At 38.9% G+C, this 19,592-nt stretch overlaps 1 protein-coding gene across 3 annotated transcripts in view; it reads left to right on the top strand.

The window, feature by feature from the left end:
• Nucleotides 1-19,592, top strand: part of LOC124156575 — a 216,457-nt gene that overhangs the window by 176,024 nt on the left and 20,841 nt on the right. For all 3 annotated transcript variants that reach the window (XM_046531201.1, XM_046531203.1, XM_046531202.1), the window contains exons 3-6: nucleotides 3,247-4,392; nucleotides 13,614-13,890; nucleotides 15,981-16,118; nucleotides 16,530-16,582. In XM_046531201.1, coding sequence (XP_046387157.1) covers nucleotides 3,247-4,392; nucleotides 13,614-13,890; nucleotides 15,981-16,118; nucleotides 16,530-16,582 — 1,614 coding nt within the window. The remainder of the gene's footprint in view (nucleotides 1-3,246; nucleotides 4,393-13,613; nucleotides 13,891-15,980; nucleotides 16,119-16,529; nucleotides 16,583-19,592) is intronic.

A 19,592-nucleotide genomic window follows, 5' to 3' on the forward strand; every position in this document is an offset into this window, starting at 1 on the left:
TCTGGAAAGTTTTGTATTGGTGTGAGGTGCAAGTGAGTGCCTTTGGCGCAGAGTTGCTAGGTCCTCTCAGGCAGGCTTTGTCAGTGGGGCTAATTGAGGGTGAATCAAATTTTTGACCGGTGCTGTAACTTGTGATGCTATTATGCACTGTACTGACTTGAGGGAATATTACTTTCCTTTGTGATGAGATTCAAGTTTATCTTATTGAATAATATCCAGGAATTCCTTCTTGGGTTCTGCACCAGATTAGTGGATTTCTGCCATTGGAAATTGGTACAGCACCTGAAGAAAATTCCTAGCTTTCTTTAGTTTAAAATATGAGGACTCCCTAATGCGTTTAAGTGACCCTTTACGCAATCAGTTGTTTTATCTAGATTTGAATGAATCATCTGAATATTAAAGGGAATCAACGGCCTGGATTTAGCAGCCATCTCTGTTCTAAATGCAGGGTTTCTTTGCTCCCAGCATGATGGGGACGTATGAGGTTGGCATTTCATATTGAAACAGTGTTGTCAGGCCTATTTTCATCATAAAAGTGATTAAACCTACAGAATATTTTCACTCGAAGACTAATGAAGCTGCCTTTACATGTTGTAGTATAATTCCAACCCCTGTAGGCTGCCATTGTTAGGGACAATGAGTCAGTCAAATTTGATTTAATTACCTCATGCCTTAGGAGCCCATTTTATTACTGTAACTGAATTACTTTTTGAGTTCTCTGATTAACCGCATGAGAAACTTTCCCCCCTGCCCTTGTCCTTTATTTGTGGAAATTACAATATTTAAGTTGACAGGAATTCCTCAATATGTTTCGTCATCTCCACTTGTCTCTTCAATGTTAAGGTTAATAGGCACCACCATTAACCATAGTGACAGTTGTACTGTGTACCATGAGTTTTGTTTCAAAATCTTAAAAATTGTGTTTCAAGACACACTTGTTCCATGAGTGAGAAGTATTGTGTATCAAGAGGCAAATGCTCTGTATAGTTCAGCATTGCTTCTATTTACATTCAGTCACATCTAATATGATTATTGCAAAGAATCTGTTTCTGATTGTCATTATCATTTCTGAATGGTATGGTCTTCTTGTAGGACAATTTATTCTGTTGAGTCTAGTTGAAATTTTTGTTTCTTTCAGTAAATAATTAATTTTGAAAGTATTTTAATCACTTTTGCCCATCTGGATATTTTCATGTTACAAATTGCTGTGCTGGCCTGGTATTAATTTCTCTTCAGAGCTGATATTACATAACTAACTGTTGATGTTATTCATATAATAAATAGGGAAATTTATGTGCCAAGGTTGTTCAACCTTTGCAGTGATAATTGGAAAACAATTTTTTTATGCATCTGGCAATCCTTAACACCTCATGATAGCATCAGATGACTTTTATTTTAACCTTAATGCCATGTGCTGCACCCCTACATCATTTGTCAAAAATTCAAAGATAGGTCTGTTACAGATCTCCACTCTGCTCTTGTATCAGCTAAATTTTGTACCTTTTCCTAATTTTTCTCTCAAACATGTAATAACCTGTCCTGTGTAACCCATAGTGATCTTTCCTTTACTTTTCTTCCCATCAACGTACTCTTTGACTCTTGTCTTCATAAGGCCATCTTGTCACCCTATCTGTCCGTGGCACACCATCATGGCAAATAGGAATATCTTTCAGGGGGTCTTTTATATTTTCATATTTCATACATTCTGTTGCCTCGCAGTTAAAAGGGATGTAGAATAATATTTAATATGAATAAATAACTATGATAATGGTTAATGTTGTGTAGCTCATCTATAGGTTCATATTTTTAATTGTATTCTAGCCTTTAGAATGACATATGCCTATGGTTGTTGATGAGCAGTGCTGTGTGGCAAAATTTGTGTAGAATTCTGCTCAGATGCCATCACTTCTTACTTGGGCAATAGCTGCCGTAGAAAAGTAAAAATTGCTATAATAAAACATTGTGATAGTTCTAAACAAATACATTTTAATCTCTAATGAAGACCATATGATTTGTAATAGATATGTTTAAATATCGGATCATTTGCTATTATTAACAGCTGCTCTTCGTAGTGTGATTTTCAAATACAGGGTGGGGCAACAGAATTTACTTGTTTTTTATAATGCAGGCACACATCTAAAGTTCTGTTTCACACAATTTTGAGGACCAAGCCAAGTAGGTGACGTCCCCCATTCTCCAGACAATGAGTACACCATTTTCTGGCATTTGTCATGGCTGTTACCAGCATATCTGGGGGTATGCTGGCAAATTCATCCTGACCGTTGGTATTCAAAGCTTGCAGGGTCCTTGGACTGTGCACTTAAACAGGAGATATAACCAAAATTCGGTTGAATAAATCACAAGGGGCCAAATTGGGAGAGAGGGCCGGGCTGCTCCAAATTGCCCCTAGTTAAGATGAAGCCCTCAGCAAAGTGTTCCTTCAAAACAGCCTCCTCTATGCTCTTTAAGTGAGCGGACTTAACGATGCATGATGGCGATTGAATTTTGCAGAAACAAAACTTTATAGTCACGCCTCTCAAACGAGACCACTGGCGCTCCGCTACGACATTTACTGACTGAATGGCGCCCATTTTAAAAAAAGGAAGTTATGTTGCCGCACCGTGTACAACTAGGTGTGTACAATTCCAAGGTGGTAGCATTAGTTCTGAATAAGTAATATGTCTGGAAATCAAGGCAAAATGTGACCAGTGCAGTGGAGGTGATGAATCCTCTCAAGAGCTTGTTTAGAATGCTAAGGGATATTTTAGCTGTATAGCCAGAAGTCACAGTGTTGTAGATGTATTGCCAACAGCATAGTTGGAAAAATATTTATTTCTTGAAGATCATCTTTTAAAACTTTTTTTCTTACTCCTTTAAATGTTATCTTAGTGTGTTAACTTATGAAAACTTGTCTTGTGTGAGTTCATTATGTGCATTAAAACGTTTATGACAGTTCTTGAGTTATCTTTATTCTGCATACTAGTAGCTAACATTGATTAGTCACCTAGTTATTGGCCTCTTAAATATTTACCTACTTAGTTGCATTAGTTTCCACCTTAGTTTCATTCTGTAAATGCTTGGGATTTACCTTGTTTTTATAGAGTGCATTGTTACCTGTTGTCAATCAAACAAATGGATAGTACCAGCAGAATGTATTAATCAAGTCCTATTGGAAACTTATAACAAAAAACCTATTAGTATTTATAACTTAGCAATTGTTTCAATGAATTTTTATGTCATTTTTAGGAGTTGCTGGAAGAGGTTGAGGCCGAGAGTGATGGTGGTGAGGAGACGAATCCCCCTCCATTTGGAATAGTCGGTCAGTGCCGCAGTGGCAAGCGGCACCGTCGTGATGCTGCCGTGTCTGAACGCCAGACCAGGGGTGGCTCTCTCCAGAACATAGTGTTGGCATATTCAGACTCTGAAAGTGCTTACTCGGGCAGTCGGGGGAAGAAGAGCTTTGGAGGTGGTGGCGGTCGTCGCAAGGACCTGGGCCATTACGGCCCAACGGGAGGAGGCGGCGGTGGTAGGGGGAGCAGTGGCGGGGGTGGTGGTGGGTCCTCGGGAGGCAGTAGCGTGAGTGCGCGGCAGAGGGAGGGAGGGTCCCTCCCCTGCAATGTGAATGCCGGCAGTGGCGGCAGTAGCAGTGGGGGGGGAGGAGGAGGAGGCAGTGGAAGCTGCTCCCTGCACAACAATCCCGACTGTCCATTTGAGGCGGTAGTCCGTCGTCGGCGCAGTGAACAGAGGGTGGTGCCATGGGACAACAATGAGGACGTGATGCCGGCTCAGATGGACCGTGGTGGAGTGGGGGGACCGGTTGCCGCCCCGCCTCCGGTGGACAGTGCCACGGTCGGTAGGTCGGAGGCGGGGGTGGACCGTGTGATTGATGGAGGTGTGCAGCCGAAGGGGTCGCCGGACTGTGCGGAGGTGACTGCGCACGTGGCAGTGCCTGATGGTGGTGGTGTTGTGGCCAATGGCTTGTTGTCCGAAGGAGGGCTTGTGCCTCAGCAGCAAGGTGTGGTAGTGGTTGGTAGTGGAAACTGTCGCGATGTTGGGAATGATGCACCTTGCGTAGAATTGAGGGCTCAGCGCTGTGTCTCATTGCTCTCGGTCTCTGTGGAGGACAGGACTTCTGATGGAGTGGAGCTGCAATTAATCCCCGAGAACAGGAGTGGCAGGGGGAAGTTCAAGGATGAGCTGTGTCGTGCTGATCCCTGTTCTGATTCCAACCCCTGTGTTCCTGAGGTGCTAGATTTTGTTTCGGAGCAGCCACCTATCTCTTTGCCTGCATCCGTGACTAGTGCGTCTCCTGCAGTAGGCAGTCTGAAAACTCTCAGGGAGATGGTGCGAGGTGACAGCGTCGATACTGTTGTGCCTTTCCCCCTCCATGTGGTAAGTTGCTCAGATTTTACTCACAGTAAACTCTCGTTGTTACGAAGTCCACAGGACCGAAAAACTGGAGATTTGTAATAATGAACATGGTAATAGCATTTCTTTCAGGAATTATCACAAAAAAACATGCCTTGCCAAAATTCCTAGTCTCTTCAATCTCCTGCACTTATGCATACTCACACTGCGGAATAGCTTCAAAGTAAGATATACGGTGCACTGAATTGTTAAGGCCTTTACTTTGTAGAATTCCATTATATGGTTGGAAGAAAATTACTTTGCCTTTCTACAAAACACACACTTTATTGCAGACTAGTTTCGGTACACTGTACCATTTTCAAGACTGGTGATACACATAAGATTTTGCTGGGATATATACTCTGTGGTCGGGTGATTGGAGGGGAAGGGGAGGGGGGAGGTAAGTGACGGGAAGGACTGGCTAGACATCTACTGTTGAAATATATGTTAACCATGATAACTTGGAATTTGATAGTCAATTTCTTGTACCACTTGGCCTGTACTGCGGTGCTAGCAGACTTGATGCACTGAACTGTTGAGGCCTTATGATATACGGGATGAAATCATGTACATATACAGTAAGTCTTGGTCATACGAACAAGATGCATTATGAGAGCTTGTTTGTTGTTGATAAACCCATGCAAGGCATCAAAAAGTGTGGTTATCTTGCAGAATGCAACACTGCATTAGAATTTTGTGTTATCTCATGATTGTGACGAACTTATCTAGCTGCGAGTGCAACGCGGATGGATCCAAATAAAATGTGCAGTCTGTGGGAAGGAAGAGCACTGTACGGTTACTGACTTCACGGCGGATTTAATTGACATTGTTCCGACTGGCCAAAGTGCGAGTTCCTCTATGCCACACTGCGTCACATTGGGCAACAACAAGTTGCCACATTTGAAATTTTGGCCTCTCTTGATTTTCGAATGTTTCTCTTGATTTTCATAAATCTCTCTTAATTTTCACATGTTTATTTCTCTGAAAGTTTGAAAATCGAATGTTCATTAGAAGAGGACATAATGATTGTAATTTAGGAGCGATAATGAATGGGTTTCCATGATTCCACAGGAATGGGTGGGGGGTATTATCTGATTTGGCGTGGATACTAGAGTATCTTCTTCTGAAGTATGAACTACAATTGACTCTTTTGGGCACATTACGTGAGGAGAACTCTCAGGTAGCACAATGATTATGATGTAGCGAAGTGTACAAAAGTGAACCTTTAAAAACTCCATTAGTTAGTGTATAGATTCCATTGCTTATCCGTGGATCTTCATAACAAAGTTCACTTCATATTCCCCAGGACCAGAACTGAGGTCCTTGATTTCGTAATAAAGAAAATTTCATAATAACGTTTCTTTTACTTTAGATAGGATTAGCCTTTTCTTCGGGACCAATAATTTGCTTCACAAAAATGAGAACGTCGTAATAACAAGAGTCGACTGTAATTGATTTGATTTCAAGATGGTGATACGTGGCCATTTTCAGTGTTCGTTTTTTCCCTCATTCCTTAGTGATTTTATTTTAAACTATGTGTTACTTATTTATATGTATTAGTTGCTGTTGTCTTTCCTGCGTGTCTTAGCATTCTTTATTTAGGTAATTTTCATAGTGCAAAAGCTCAGCTCAAAGCTCATTGGCGTAACCTAATCAGTTGGTTTCTTTGTAATTAATGAAATTACTTTCCAAGTGAGATAGATGACGAGGTTGATGCAGAATTTAAGTCTACTCTGCTGAATTATTCATGTAACCATCTAGCTAATTGTTATGTGAATACATAACAGTCACCATTTTGCATACTTTTCCAATGATTTGAAGCTTCCCTGGTGATTCAATGCTCATTTGAGTGGAATACCAGATACTGCTGCATTAGATTGAGGGCATATCAAGACTCATGATTGAGAACTGCCCTTAGGGTTGAGAGTGAGCAAAACAAAGTGGGTCACCTTCATGTATCTGGCAGCTGGTTTGGTGGGATATTTAAGTGGCAAAAGACATTAGCTATCTTGTTCATCTCAGCAGTGGTCTTTAAACGTTGCTGAGGGGGTGCCCTGTGTCCCACATCATCAACGTACAACTTTGCAAAAGGTCTCCTTTCACAGGATCCTTCAAGTGCCTTGTCACATACTCTGTGGAGTTTGTACATACAGTTGAGGACCTCAAACCGAAAGAGCTCGGAACCAAAGGGTTTCTGGCTTTTCTGGATTTCTGGTATTCAGCAGACGAAAAAGGTGGTGCACTTTTTATTTTGAATTGTAATGCAAACCATAACTCAGAAATTACACATGGAAGGGTTTTTAACATTAATTAGTGTAAACCTTCTAGCAGTATTTCAATGTAACATGTGTAACTTATTTAACAAATTTTTCCATAGCGAAGGGTGTGCATGTGGTCACTCATGACACATCTATGTAGGTGCTTATCTAGCAAAGTAAGCCGTGAGCACGCAGACTCACCATTCTTTTTATTCTGCATTCATTCATTGATTGATGTCAGAATGTACAGTCACGAGAGAGGTGGTATCTCCTTTCTCCCAGCATTTCCTGTGCTCTTTCATGCGTGTATCGAAGCTCCTAAGCACAGGAAATGCTGGAAGAAAGGAGATACCACCTCTCTCGTGGCGAAACATCTCCTGGAGGAAAAACATTCTTGCGAGTTTGACCCGGAGATCGTCCACGTGGAGATGAAAGGCCGAAGATTGGACACTTTGGAAAAATTGGAAATTGTGCAAGAAGGAGGCATTTCACTGATGAATGAGCAACTACCGTATATCTCCGAATATTTTTCCAAAAATCTCCCCCTTTTTTTCCAAAAATGGCCGCGGAAAAGTAAAGGGGGGGGACTATAATCGAGTGTATTCCAGTTTAGCATACTAAAGGTGACCATCAAGTTATAAATAACGGCATAATGGCTTATGTTCTCGTAATCCTTTTATTTGAGTATATTTATGAGGATTATAATCGGAGATATGAGTAAATACTGCCACGTTTTACTGGAAATTAAGACAATTTTAACACAAATGTTGAAAAGATAAGATTCTTCCGATTCAAATAGCATATTGAATATGCGTTTTCACGGAATCCATCGGGTAGCCGTTAATTTTTCTTGGAAAAGTATTGTTAGAATAATTCAATCGACACTGATCACTTAATGACGCAAAACAATAAATAATTAAAATCAAAACTAAACACGCACTATCATTACATTAATCGAACACTAGAATTGAATCAATAGTATTTGTACCCGTCGCTCATTTAATAGTTAAACGATTAAAATCATTGCGAAAAATAAACATTAAGTGAACCTTTCGTGACGATTTAGCATTTCATTGCGTCTGTAACTACTATACGTCCATGTGCCCGTGCTGTTCGTGTTTACAACCACTGTCTTTACCGCCTTCACAGAACAAGAATGCGCAATCGTTGATGCATTTGTTTCTGAAAAGGCGCAATAATCGACGGCTTTAAACCAGAAGCGCCGGCATTACTGCATTTGATTGAAATCTAGGGATCAGCATCGAAAGTGTGATCAATTTATTGAGGAATATCTTCAATTCGCCAGGGTAATTAGGATCGATAAATTACGTCACATAATGTTTCGCAATTATTTCCGCGATATTTTCTTTAATAAAAATAATTTTACGTTCAACAGTGAGGTGATGGATCAAGTAGAAAGATGAGGATCAATCTTGCGGCAGAGGCCATCAAAGACAGAGGTTCGATGCCAATTTAAAAATAGCCGTTGCAGAATACGCCGTAAATCATAGAATTCATATGGCGGCTGAAAAATTTGGCGTGGAAAGAAAGTCGGTGCGACTTTGGAAAGAGAAGTTACCTCGCTTGCAAAGCGCTAATACATTGCGGAAGTCATTTCGGGGGTCTCGATGCGGCAGATTCAAAGAATTAGATGAAAATATCGTCGAATTTGTGCGCAAATGCAGAGCAGAAGCTCTTTGTGTAACTTACGCAATGATTCGCGACGAGGCATTGAAAATTGTTAGATTTTTTCAATTTAATGTTTGTTGGAAATAGTTTATTTCTTAATTTTATTACTTTGATATTTGTAAGTCCTGTAGTTTAATTATTTTGCTTAGCAGGCATTTGATGGCAATATTTTTATAATATTTATAATTTCTAATCACTTGGATTTGTGATGACTTGATGGGTGTGTTACACTGGATCTAAGGAAGTTTCAGGGCCAAATGCAATAATGTTAATGGGCTTTAAGTTAAAGCTTATATATTGACATTGTCTGTAGTCATTTGGAGATCAAAAATATTAATAATTTGTGAATGTTTAAAAAAATACAATAGCGTTGGATACTTAAAAAATTTTCTCATTTCTTCATTACATCTGGTTAAGGAACTATAAATTACTGATACATGCAATGGATCACAACATGTTTTGGTATAGCTATTTTGTTGTGATGGAAAATATGTGAACAGATTTGTTCTTAATCTTCACAGAAAAAAATAGTTTTTATCGACTCTAGAATCATAACTTGCTAACCACAGAAAAATTGCCTTCCTTTGCATTTTAAAATTTTTCCCAAAACTGAGGTCTCGAAATTAGGGGGGGGGGGAATATATTCAGAGGGGGACTATATTCGGAGATATACGGTATTTTTTGGACATTCCCCACTCCTGGCCATACCATTCCCGAAGCGCTCCACCCAATGACACATACCCTTCCCCAACTTCCCCTTCCACCTGTCACCCATCCATTCTATATAAATACAACCCCAAAACCAACCATTCATTATTGTACTTGATAATGACCTAACGGTCGAAACGTGTGGTACGGAAAATAAACCTGTGGAATATTGCCATCTTTGTGTTATTTTTAAAACTTAGAATGTCATTCCACTATATAACGCCCGCTTCTGTTACTTTTATTCAAGTACACTACATTGAAGGAGGCAAAAAACTTATAAGTCATCAAATCTCTGTAACTTCTCTAGCATAAATTATATGTGCTTAGCAGCATAAACTATATGAGAATGAGCAATACATATTTTTCTTCATGTTCAATAGCTTACATTGTTAGCATTCCCTAGAAGGCATTGCGATTTCTTTTGATAACTTCCTTAGTTGGACAGTAAATCTGTGCTGATGCTTCTGTATTTTATTGATTTATAAATCCGTTCAGGCTTTTTTTCTTAATATATTGGATCCCTATGTGTCCCTGCCTTGGTTGTTAGCGTATGTTCATGGCATATGCTAACTTCCTACTCATCCCAGAACAAGGCTCGGAGAGTGGTGCCATGAGGTGGCAACACTGCACAGAGGAATTTTCAAACATTCCGGATTTCTGGTTTTCCTGGTTTCTGGATTCCGTATTTGAGGTCCTCAACTGTATTTTGAAAGGAAATGGTCATGACATAATTGACTGTATGGTCATCTTTGATGTAGATTCATATTTTGTGGAAGTGCCCCTGGCAGTATATTATGTAAACGTGGTTTATCATTGGGCAAATTTCGTGGCATCATTGGGTAAATTCTTGACACAAGACAAATCTATGGAGAGGCAAATAGAATTTCAAGGGCTCTTTTAAATAGGGTAACATTTTCTTTTCCTGGGCACTGGCTTAAGGACTTACAGCTTGTAATGATGCCATTATATTTAAGTTCTATGCTAGCTTTCTTAGAGCGTCAGTTAATGATAAGAATCTTAAAAAGCTTTGTTTTTCTAGGGAAAATAATACCAGCCAATGCACGCAAACGAGCGACTTTCTTTTATTTTAAATGAAATAGATATAAGCCCGTCATGGCAAAATTTTCAAGTAATTTGAAGCAAGAATGAACAAATAGGACATATTTTAATATTAAATATAGGTATTTACTAATTATGTATCTATTAATATCTAAAATGGGCCATTTATTTTCTTCAAATTTTCTCAGTACATAGTTGGTTTGAATGTTGTGCCTCCTTAAAAAAGTAAAGCTATTATTTTTTTACCTAGTGCTTGTCATGGGCATGTCGTAAATATAAGGTGAAAAATATTATTCATTCTACTTCAATTGCATAATGGTTAAGTAGTGCTTACCAAGTGTATTGTCAAGTTAAATCCTCAAGTACCAACCGGAAGAAGTTATGTCTTGGTAATTCCGCAAAGTTCAATAAGTGGGAACTGTCTCTGTATTTAGTAGCTGCAGAGTATCACCTAAGGACATGTTCTGTGTTAATTTCAAGTACAGTGGAACTTGGTTAGTACGTTTCTGAAGGGACCACGAAAAATGAACGTACTAACCAGGAAAACGTACTAACGAGGAAAGTAAATAATAGCAGCAGTCGGGGTTATTGCAATCAGTGAAAAAGTCGTCATAATTACAATTACTATCGGTAGTTCTCATAGGATCGCCTTCCTGAACTCTTTTCACATTTAAAATCAAGAAAATGAGCGCTACCATGAAAAACAATACGATGTGAATAAAAATCGCAATTTTTCATGGACATCCCGGAGACGATTTCATGATTACGGCGTCTATCTCCCGTGATTTATCCTATATATATTTACAGAACGAGGACGAGTGAAGCTCAGACAAGCGAAGACAAGTCATTTTTCTTTCTCACAGCGTACTCGGAGAATATAACAACAACCCGGAGTAAGTCAACTGGTTTTTTAAACATCATAAAAATTGGGCAAAATTATATTGACTTTCAAATTACGGCAACAGCCGTAGACATTCGCTTCTGGAATGATACCATTTCGATTGTAAAATCGATCAATATATCGACTGATGACACGCAAGATTATTAGATTACGACGTAATTACAAGAAAATTTTATATTAAACAGTTAAAATTTACTTTCAAAATTTGTCTAATGTCGTCTGCTTTCGTTCCGAGATCAAGTATTTTTAAGCTAAGCTTCGCGTGGAGATCCAGAGGATCGTCTGCTCCCGCAACAGTAGTCAAGTAAATACGCACGACGTCGAGTTTATGGAGCAGTACTGCTTTAGATAATGTGGGAATTGTCTAATACCGTTAAGACTCATTTCTTCATCATGATAACTCGTGCAATAGCAACAATTGCCCACTCACGAACTTTGTGCGCAGCAGTGGGCACTCCCAAGCGCTCCAAAGGCAACAGAAGGTGAGGAGCTCGGGGTGGGGAAAATTGGGGCTTCTTATTGGCTGTAGTTTTTCATAGTCAGACATTCCCGAAAAACGGCCGCATTTTATTTTTCATCACGTCACAAGAATTCAGAAATGCATTTGGATAAATTACGGTAGAAGAAAGAGATGTGGAATGAATGGAAGAATGTTAATGGCTAACAATAATAAATTAAATCATGAATTCAGACGTTTGCGACCCTTAAGAAGACACTAGAGAACGAATTGCGGGTTGCGTCACGGCAAGCAATTGAGCGTACTAACCAGGAAAGCGCAATTTTTTCAAACGTACTAACCAAATTCTTTTACCTGTATTTTGTTCGGATGGTACCGGGACCGAGGGAAATCGCCGTACTAAGGAGGAAAACGTACTAAGGAGGAACGTACTAACCAAGTTCCACTGTAATCTGTCCACCATTATTGTTTACCTGAAATGGCTTTTATTAAGCATATTAGTAAATTCTCCATGCAAGACCCATAGGACATGAATTTTCCTTCCTTAGTGGCAAGCTGGACGGGTATACAAGCAGTCTTCTGCCTGTCCCCCCAGTGCTACATATTCAACTGTGCATTAAAGTTGCCTTGGGTCCCCAGCCCACACTCTCTGAATGGCCGATTTGTTGCTAATCAGTCACAGATAAAATGAAATGGACAAAAGTTTTCCATAAGGGAAGTTACTTGGCTATATCAATTGGACATGACTATGAAGCTATTTGTTTTTAGATTTTCAACCTCTCAAAAGGCTCTACTTCGGTTCTTGATAAATGACCTGGTATTGATCCATTGCTAATAGGTTTCATGGATTGGATATGGTTTTATATTTATTAATAAATACAGAGGTAAGGAAAGAAAGGGATAGGAACATATAATGGAAAAAGGATGAGGACAACGGTGCTGTGGTAGATGGAAGAAAGCCAGAAATCAGTGGGTAAAAATGAATGAAGTAGTGTATCGGCCTTATTGGCTTATTTCACTTGGGATCAGCGTGCCCTGAAAAGCATTATCCTATCTCTTTCATACTATCACTATCACTACTTTTCATCCTTGTGTCCTCGTCCATTCCTTCCCTTGGTGAGTGGTGAGCAGCCCCAGTGCCATCTATTGGTTACTCTTGTGGGCCAAAGCAAAGTGAGTTTTCTGTGCATAAACCCCCGCCGAAATCATGGTAAATCTAAGCGTCCTGGTAGTGCAACTTGTAGAGCCCCTGGCCAGCAACTAGGAGGTTTTGGGTTCGAGGCCCAGTCAGGCCGCATTTTTACCCTCTAATTCCTGGATTTTTTTCATGTACCACAGCACTGTTGTCCTCGTCCTTTCTTTCGTTACCTCTGAATTTATTTATATGTTTGCGCTTAAGGTGACATGTGAATGAATGAAGTATTTTATGCACAAAGGTTAAGAAAACACTCAGCTGTTTCACAAAATAAAATATATTGCGACCGGTTTCGATACAGCGTATCATCATCTGTGTGATCGCCAGATGATGATACGCTGTATCGAAACCGGTCGCAATATATTTTATTTTGTGAAACAGCTAAGTATTTTCTTAACCTTTGTGCATCATGAAGGAGTTTCACCATGTTACGCCAACCACCATCGCATTTTGAAGTATTTTATATTTATTTTCATTCTTAATTCTTATGTTTGAATATCTCTGGGCATCTCAGTGCATGATTCAGAATGCTAGAAATTATTTTCCCCTCAGGTGAAGAAATTACTCTCTGTTCCTGTTCTGTGAAGGAATATTTTAACCATAATTTGTGTCGTCTAGAGGGAGTACTTTAAGTTGTTGTGTACTTTCCATGATATTAGCCCTTCCTAGCATGTCAAGTATATTCTGTTGTGTAATCAATCTAATGATATCCATTGAGCAACTGGTGCTGAGTAACTTTTGGGAGGTGAATTCCTGCAGAGGGATAGGTATCAGGATATTAGTTTTGTGGATAAATACAAAAAAATGGTATTTTAAGTACTGTATTAAAATCTTAGTTGTCTACCCCCATTTGGGAAGAATAAAAAGTTTCAAATTTTTGTTTGTTCATCTCCTGGTCACTCCAGCTGTCTGACATGTAGCATTTTCCTTCTTTAACAGGAGGAGAAGAAGCCTCCACTAGTGAGTGCTTCACCTAGTTCCATGATCCTTGATTTGTCGAAAGGATTGGTCAATGGCACAGACACAAAGCCCCTTCAATTGCTTTCCTCGTATGCCTCTGTGAATTCAGTGGTGAATCCAACTTCTCAGGTTTCCTCGATTTCGGAGCCACTAGCCTCTGCCTCTGTGTCCTCATCTCATTCTGGCTGTGCAGGAAATCAGACGGTGCAATCTGGGGTCTTGGAGGAGCGAAGTGTCCTATCGGTTGCCACTAAAGGTTAGTGCTTTTTAATAATAGGCTGAAATATTTTTTATTCGGTACCTTTCCTAGTTCATTTGCATTGTTTCACCCAGTACTCAATTAACAATAGCTTGTTCGAGGAAGTATGAGAGCTTATTCAAAAGTAACTATTTTGAAGCACGTAATGTAACTCCATGAGAAGTAATATATAGCAGTTAATTTTTTGCAAACCTTCTGTGGAATGGTATAAATTATTGAGGTGTTCAGTACCTAAGTAAGTGGTGCTTTATTGTCACGCAGTAAAACACAGTGCAGAGAGTATTGAACTCAGTGCCTTCACTTTCCTGACTGCTGCTTGACTTAGTGCTACATGCACACCTGCTCCATGTCCAGTCTTTGTGGGACAGCAGGCTTACTGATAAGCCAGTAGATCAAACAAAAATCATGAATATCAAAAATGTCTGGACACAAGAGTTGCAACTTGTGTTCTACTTGTTTATTCCTGGAAATTTCATTACATGGCCTGATTTAATTCCTGAAATTTTTATTTAAAATGTATCAGAGATTGAAATTGTGTCCTGAAATTCGTATTCGGCTTAACGCCAGGATTTACAGTGGTATATATTTTGGAACTTCAGGTTTCATTGTATAATAAATATTAACTGTACAAAATGTTGATTTGAAAGAATTCTAGTACACAATACCTGCTATTTAAAATGCCCAATTTAAAAGAGACGACAAAGGTAGCAAGATGATTATAAGTAGAGTACTTGAGGGTCCACTTTACCAAGGTAGGAAGGCCTTTAGGAAGTTTGAGGCTATAGCATGTGATATTTTTGTGCTGGTTGGTCCATTTAGAAAAGCATGAGGAAATCCTCCACAAATAATGAGTGCTCGTATTAGCATTAGCTCTATATGATTCACAAATTGTCTATTGCAAATCTCATCCCATTTTTTAGCTCTTTTCTGACCTTTGGGATGAGCACATTAAAGTGGTTAAAAATTTTACTGTTGCATGTGTCACCTTGTAGTGTCATAAATTATATTTTTTTTATAAATGGGAGGCTGTTTCAATTATTGCTCCAAAACCTTTAAAAAAAGCTAGCAGGTCCTCGTTTGTGTTTTTCTGCTTTGTGTTCGAAAGCTTTGCCCTCCCAGGTAAATCTTAAATCAGGATTTTCTTGTGTGTTTTCCTAAGTATCAGTGTTAACAGAGTACATATTTTACATTGTATTGTAACTAAGAAAGTTACTTGGTTTATTTCCAAACTGAGTTTTTTTTTTCTTTGTGTGAACAACTTCTGTGCTTCAGTAACTCTTTGTCATCCAGTACTCAGTTCTCTTTACAAAGACAGATGGTATAATTTTTTGATTTGTTATTATCACCTGGAGGATCACAACCAAACTTCACATAAAAATCATGTGGCTCTGTAACTACAGATTCTGTCTTTGCGTGCAGTACAATACAGAAAACTTTCTGTGTCCTATCTCTATCTTTGCTACTAGTGTTTTCTAACGAATGGCATACCATGAACATGTGCAGTGGTACTATTGAGCGGAACTGTTGACTTCCTCTTTCATATGATGTATGATTTATTGCAGTATGTTTAGTGTAATTAATATTTCAAAGCCTCCCTTTTTTACAGATTTCATCACTAGATGTAGTAATATTTTATTTCATGTAAATATTTATAGAATTTTTTATTACTTAATTATGATGTACTTTTTCATGCCCAAGTTATCAATTGCAATGAAAAATTTACTATTTATAGATTGTTGACATCTAGGTAATTCATGAAAATTGTGACAAATTTCTTGCTGGGTGTGAATATAAACATGAGTAGCATGGGGGTAGATTTTTGATTTTGGTGATGCTAAGTAGCACTTACAGGAGCTGTCATTGATAGAGGATATATGCATTATTTTTTAAGATGTTGTCTTAAAGTATTGCATACCTTGAGGTTGGTTGACTCAATCTTCATTCAACAAATTTTTGTTCCTGTTAATCCACTGGGTCTATGACATGAACTTTATAAAGTATTTCCCACTATATCTTGTATGGGCCTTCAAGTCACGTGGAATACATATGTATTTATCATGATGGTTGTTTTTTTTATTTATTTCCAGATGCGAGTGCAAGGAAACAGGGCAGTGAGTCTGGGCCGAAGGCTATGATCCCGATTCACCAGGGAACGTATCCTCTCTCCACTCATTCGTTGGGCCATGGCTATCCCCCCACTTATTGGCGCATATCTGGTAATTCTGGTGAGTTGCCTGCTGAATTTTTTATTTTTTAATTGAGGTAAAATTTTCGTGCTGGTTATAAAGCTATGCATCAAAATGTGTTTCATCTAATTTTCATTATATTAAGTGGACTGTACGAAAATTTTAATTCGATTAATCATGTGTTCCACCATATCTTACGTAGTACGGTTGAACTTAGCTGCAATCAATATTCTGTGAGTCGATCAGTCATAGTTGGTGAAAGTAAATGCGTAAGACTTAAATTAAATGCATAAGTATGACATGTTTTGATTAGTAAATATCAATATCTGTCAACAGCTTCCATTTAAACCAAGCATTCTGAAATATTCAAACAACTAATTTTCATTTATTTAACTTTTTGACAGTCCTATACCAATTAATTTTGATGGATTTCTTCTGTTTTTGTTTCAGATGCTGTCAGCAGATTGAATTTCCCCTGTGGAAAGGACTTGAGTGACATTAAGGTTAGTTCAAGAAACCATGGCAATGTTTGCTACATTAGAATACTTCAGTGTAATACACAATGAACTGCATTCAGGACATGGTCACAGTGCCTGGGGGATAGGTTTCTTTGTGTAGAATGTATGTTGAGTGACATTCTTGAAAATATTTATCCAAAATTTTATAAGTTTTTCTTTCATTAAGATACTGCTTTCATATCCCTGTGTGTCTGTTTTAATCAAGGAAAATTTCTAGTTTGGCTATGAATTTCTAGGTTTTTCTGTGTATAGTTACATGGTAGGACTTGCAAGCGTGCTAACAACAACAAGAACTAAAGACTTTTTTCCATGTACTCGCATGGCAGTATGCGACTTTTTCAAAAAAATTTGACCACCTTCACCTTGAGCATGGCAACATTTGGGCTGGAAGATACCTCGCATTTCTCTGGGAAGTCCCTGTAATGTGTGTGCTGCAGGAGGAAAGATGGTTTGCTAATGGTAAAGATTTGAAAAGGAAGTCAGTTTATTAGTGTAGATAAAGCTCTCTTGAAATTAAGAGCTTGGTTACAACAGTACAAGCGAAACCATTTTATTTCTTGTCTGTCTTGATGACTGTTTGCCCCCACGTATTCATAGACAGTAGTGAGAAATAGAAGCACACATTAACCACAATGTTATTCCTGTACGATGATGACGTTTACTTCGTTAACTCTCCTAAACCTGCTGTAAGATTTGGTCCTTACTAAACTTTCATCAATAGCTGCTTTTGGGGGATGTAGTAATGACAAAATATTTTGTTGGCATGGTCTACTTTGAATTGAAACGTGATAAAACGTGAACTTGGGCTAACTACACACAAAATTACTTTCATTTTACACATATTAATAGTATTGCTTGCCTCAAGTCTTATTCTTTGTTTATATATTCGTTGAAATCCATTGCGGTCTAATGGCTGAAGACATAACTCGTCATGCAGCCGGACCTTATGAAGTAATTCATCTCGTCTTCTTAACTGAATGATATTAGTTAATTTAAATCATTAATTGAGTGTGGAGCAAGTGGAAATGCGCTTGTTGAAACCAGTGGTTTTGATGTCATTTTTTGTTATATTAATTAACTTCCGCATATAGGGTCCACTCTAAGGCCTTCAAGGTCATCGGTGACCACAGTGGAGTGGGGGCTGAGTTGCGTTTGAATAGAATCAACACGTAAAAGGGTCCGAGATAGAATTTGTAGCACAATGGCTTCGTTCCTTCCCAGCAGTCGTAGGCCCTCTGCCTCTCAGGAATACAGTGCGGCAGTTGTTCTACAGTTGAAGGTGATTTTGATAGAGCCATACAGAGTAAAAACCAAGTGAACAATGGCAAAAAAATTGGAATACTGATAAGAGAATAATGAAGCTATCAAGTTATTGCTTTTAAAGTGGAGTGTGTCAAAGTGATATTGTGCGTAAGTTTAAGTTCATGACGTCGACAGTCTGCACTGTTATTCTCAATAAAGACGAGGCTAACCCTTTCGCGCCGGACCTTCGTTGAGGGAAATTCTTCCTCATTAGGAGTCTCTTGAAAATTTTCTTTACTCCCCTGTACGAAGCTTTTTCGCATCGACAGTAGGCAGTGGTTCCCTCCCTAACCATTTCTAGACCCAACTCAGCGGGGCGCCGATCCCTTTCCTCGGCCTCTGTCCCAGACCCTCGAAGGATTAAAAGTAGTGATGGGTCGGTTCGATTCTTCGATTCCTCGATTCTCGGCCAAGAACCGGAATCGAAAACGAGTACTTGCCAAGACGAAAAATCGATTCCGATTCCAGCAGTACTTCAAACAACAAAATATACGACCGCATTTCCAATAGTCATTTGAATTTTCGCGCCACGTAATCGTAATAACAAAACACATATCTTCTTGGGATGTGCGAGTACTCGAAAATTCAAGTTGATCGAGTAGTTGGTACTCGACTCGAGCGTTTCGAGTAGCATTAGGGATGTCGAGTCGAGTAGTTAAGGTTACAGAGCTTTCGAGGCTAGTAGGTCCAGCAATCTGCCGACAGGAAGCGCTATCATGAAACTCATGTAATAATGCAGTTTTTAAAGCCGATAAGTCATTCTAATGCCTTGGCCTGGTAGTTTCAGCCTGCCGAATTCACTATTGTTGTTGTCGACGTGGGCGCCGAATACCTTTACGCCAGCCGCGGCGGCCGATCGTCTTCCTACCCCGCGCAAACTGGTCCGAAATCGGAAAAAGCTGGAATAAAGTCCAAAATGACCTTTTTGGGGATAGAGACTGGAAACTCAGCGTAAATACTCATAAATCATTACCAAATATTGATTTATATGCCATTTTACATAATTGCGAACCTTTAGTGAGATACAGAGGCCCAAACATGACCAATTTTTCAATGCCACACGAGATATCGCTTTTCCTCAAAAAATCTCTGAATTTATCCTAGTGGTTTTGCGTTGGTATGAGTTTTGTGGAATAAAAAACGCAATATTCATTTGATCTGGTGCTTTGCCTATACTTTCAATGACTTCGGAGATTTTGGCTCTCATCTGTCTGGTTTTACAGCGCAAAATGGCCGACCCGTTTTTCACGTGAAATTTGACATTAAGTAGACATTATCTTTCGTTTACGAAAAATATAACTCGGAAAATTTGAACCACAATGTAAAGTAGAGATTTCTAAAGAATACTAAGTAGAAATCTTGAAAAAAAAGTTTGCGACGAAGGAAATAAGAGCGATTTTTCAATCGCGCGTCAAGGCTGACCTACACGCCGCGGACCTCTGAGGCTCGGTAAATGAGGCCGATTTTTCAAGTTTTTTAAAACATTAGTCCTGAAAATCGTCATTTAAAGCATGGCTAATCGTCTTCATTGACTTAAAACCCTAAACTGAGGATGTTAAAAAGGATTATGTATAGATCGACTAGACCATTTAGCGCATTACTCGAGTGAAAATACTAAGGATTGGATATTTTTCGGAACCATCCCGCGCGTAAGAAATATGCCTCGGGTATTGAAGTAAAGTGAAGAGATTAA

Source organism: Ischnura elegans, chromosome 3 (assembly GCF_921293095.1).
Source record: "Ischnura elegans chromosome 3, ioIscEleg1.1, whole genome shotgun sequence".
In the NCBI taxonomy this organism is placed as follows: Eukaryota; Metazoa; Arthropoda; class Insecta; order Odonata; family Coenagrionidae; genus Ischnura; species Ischnura elegans.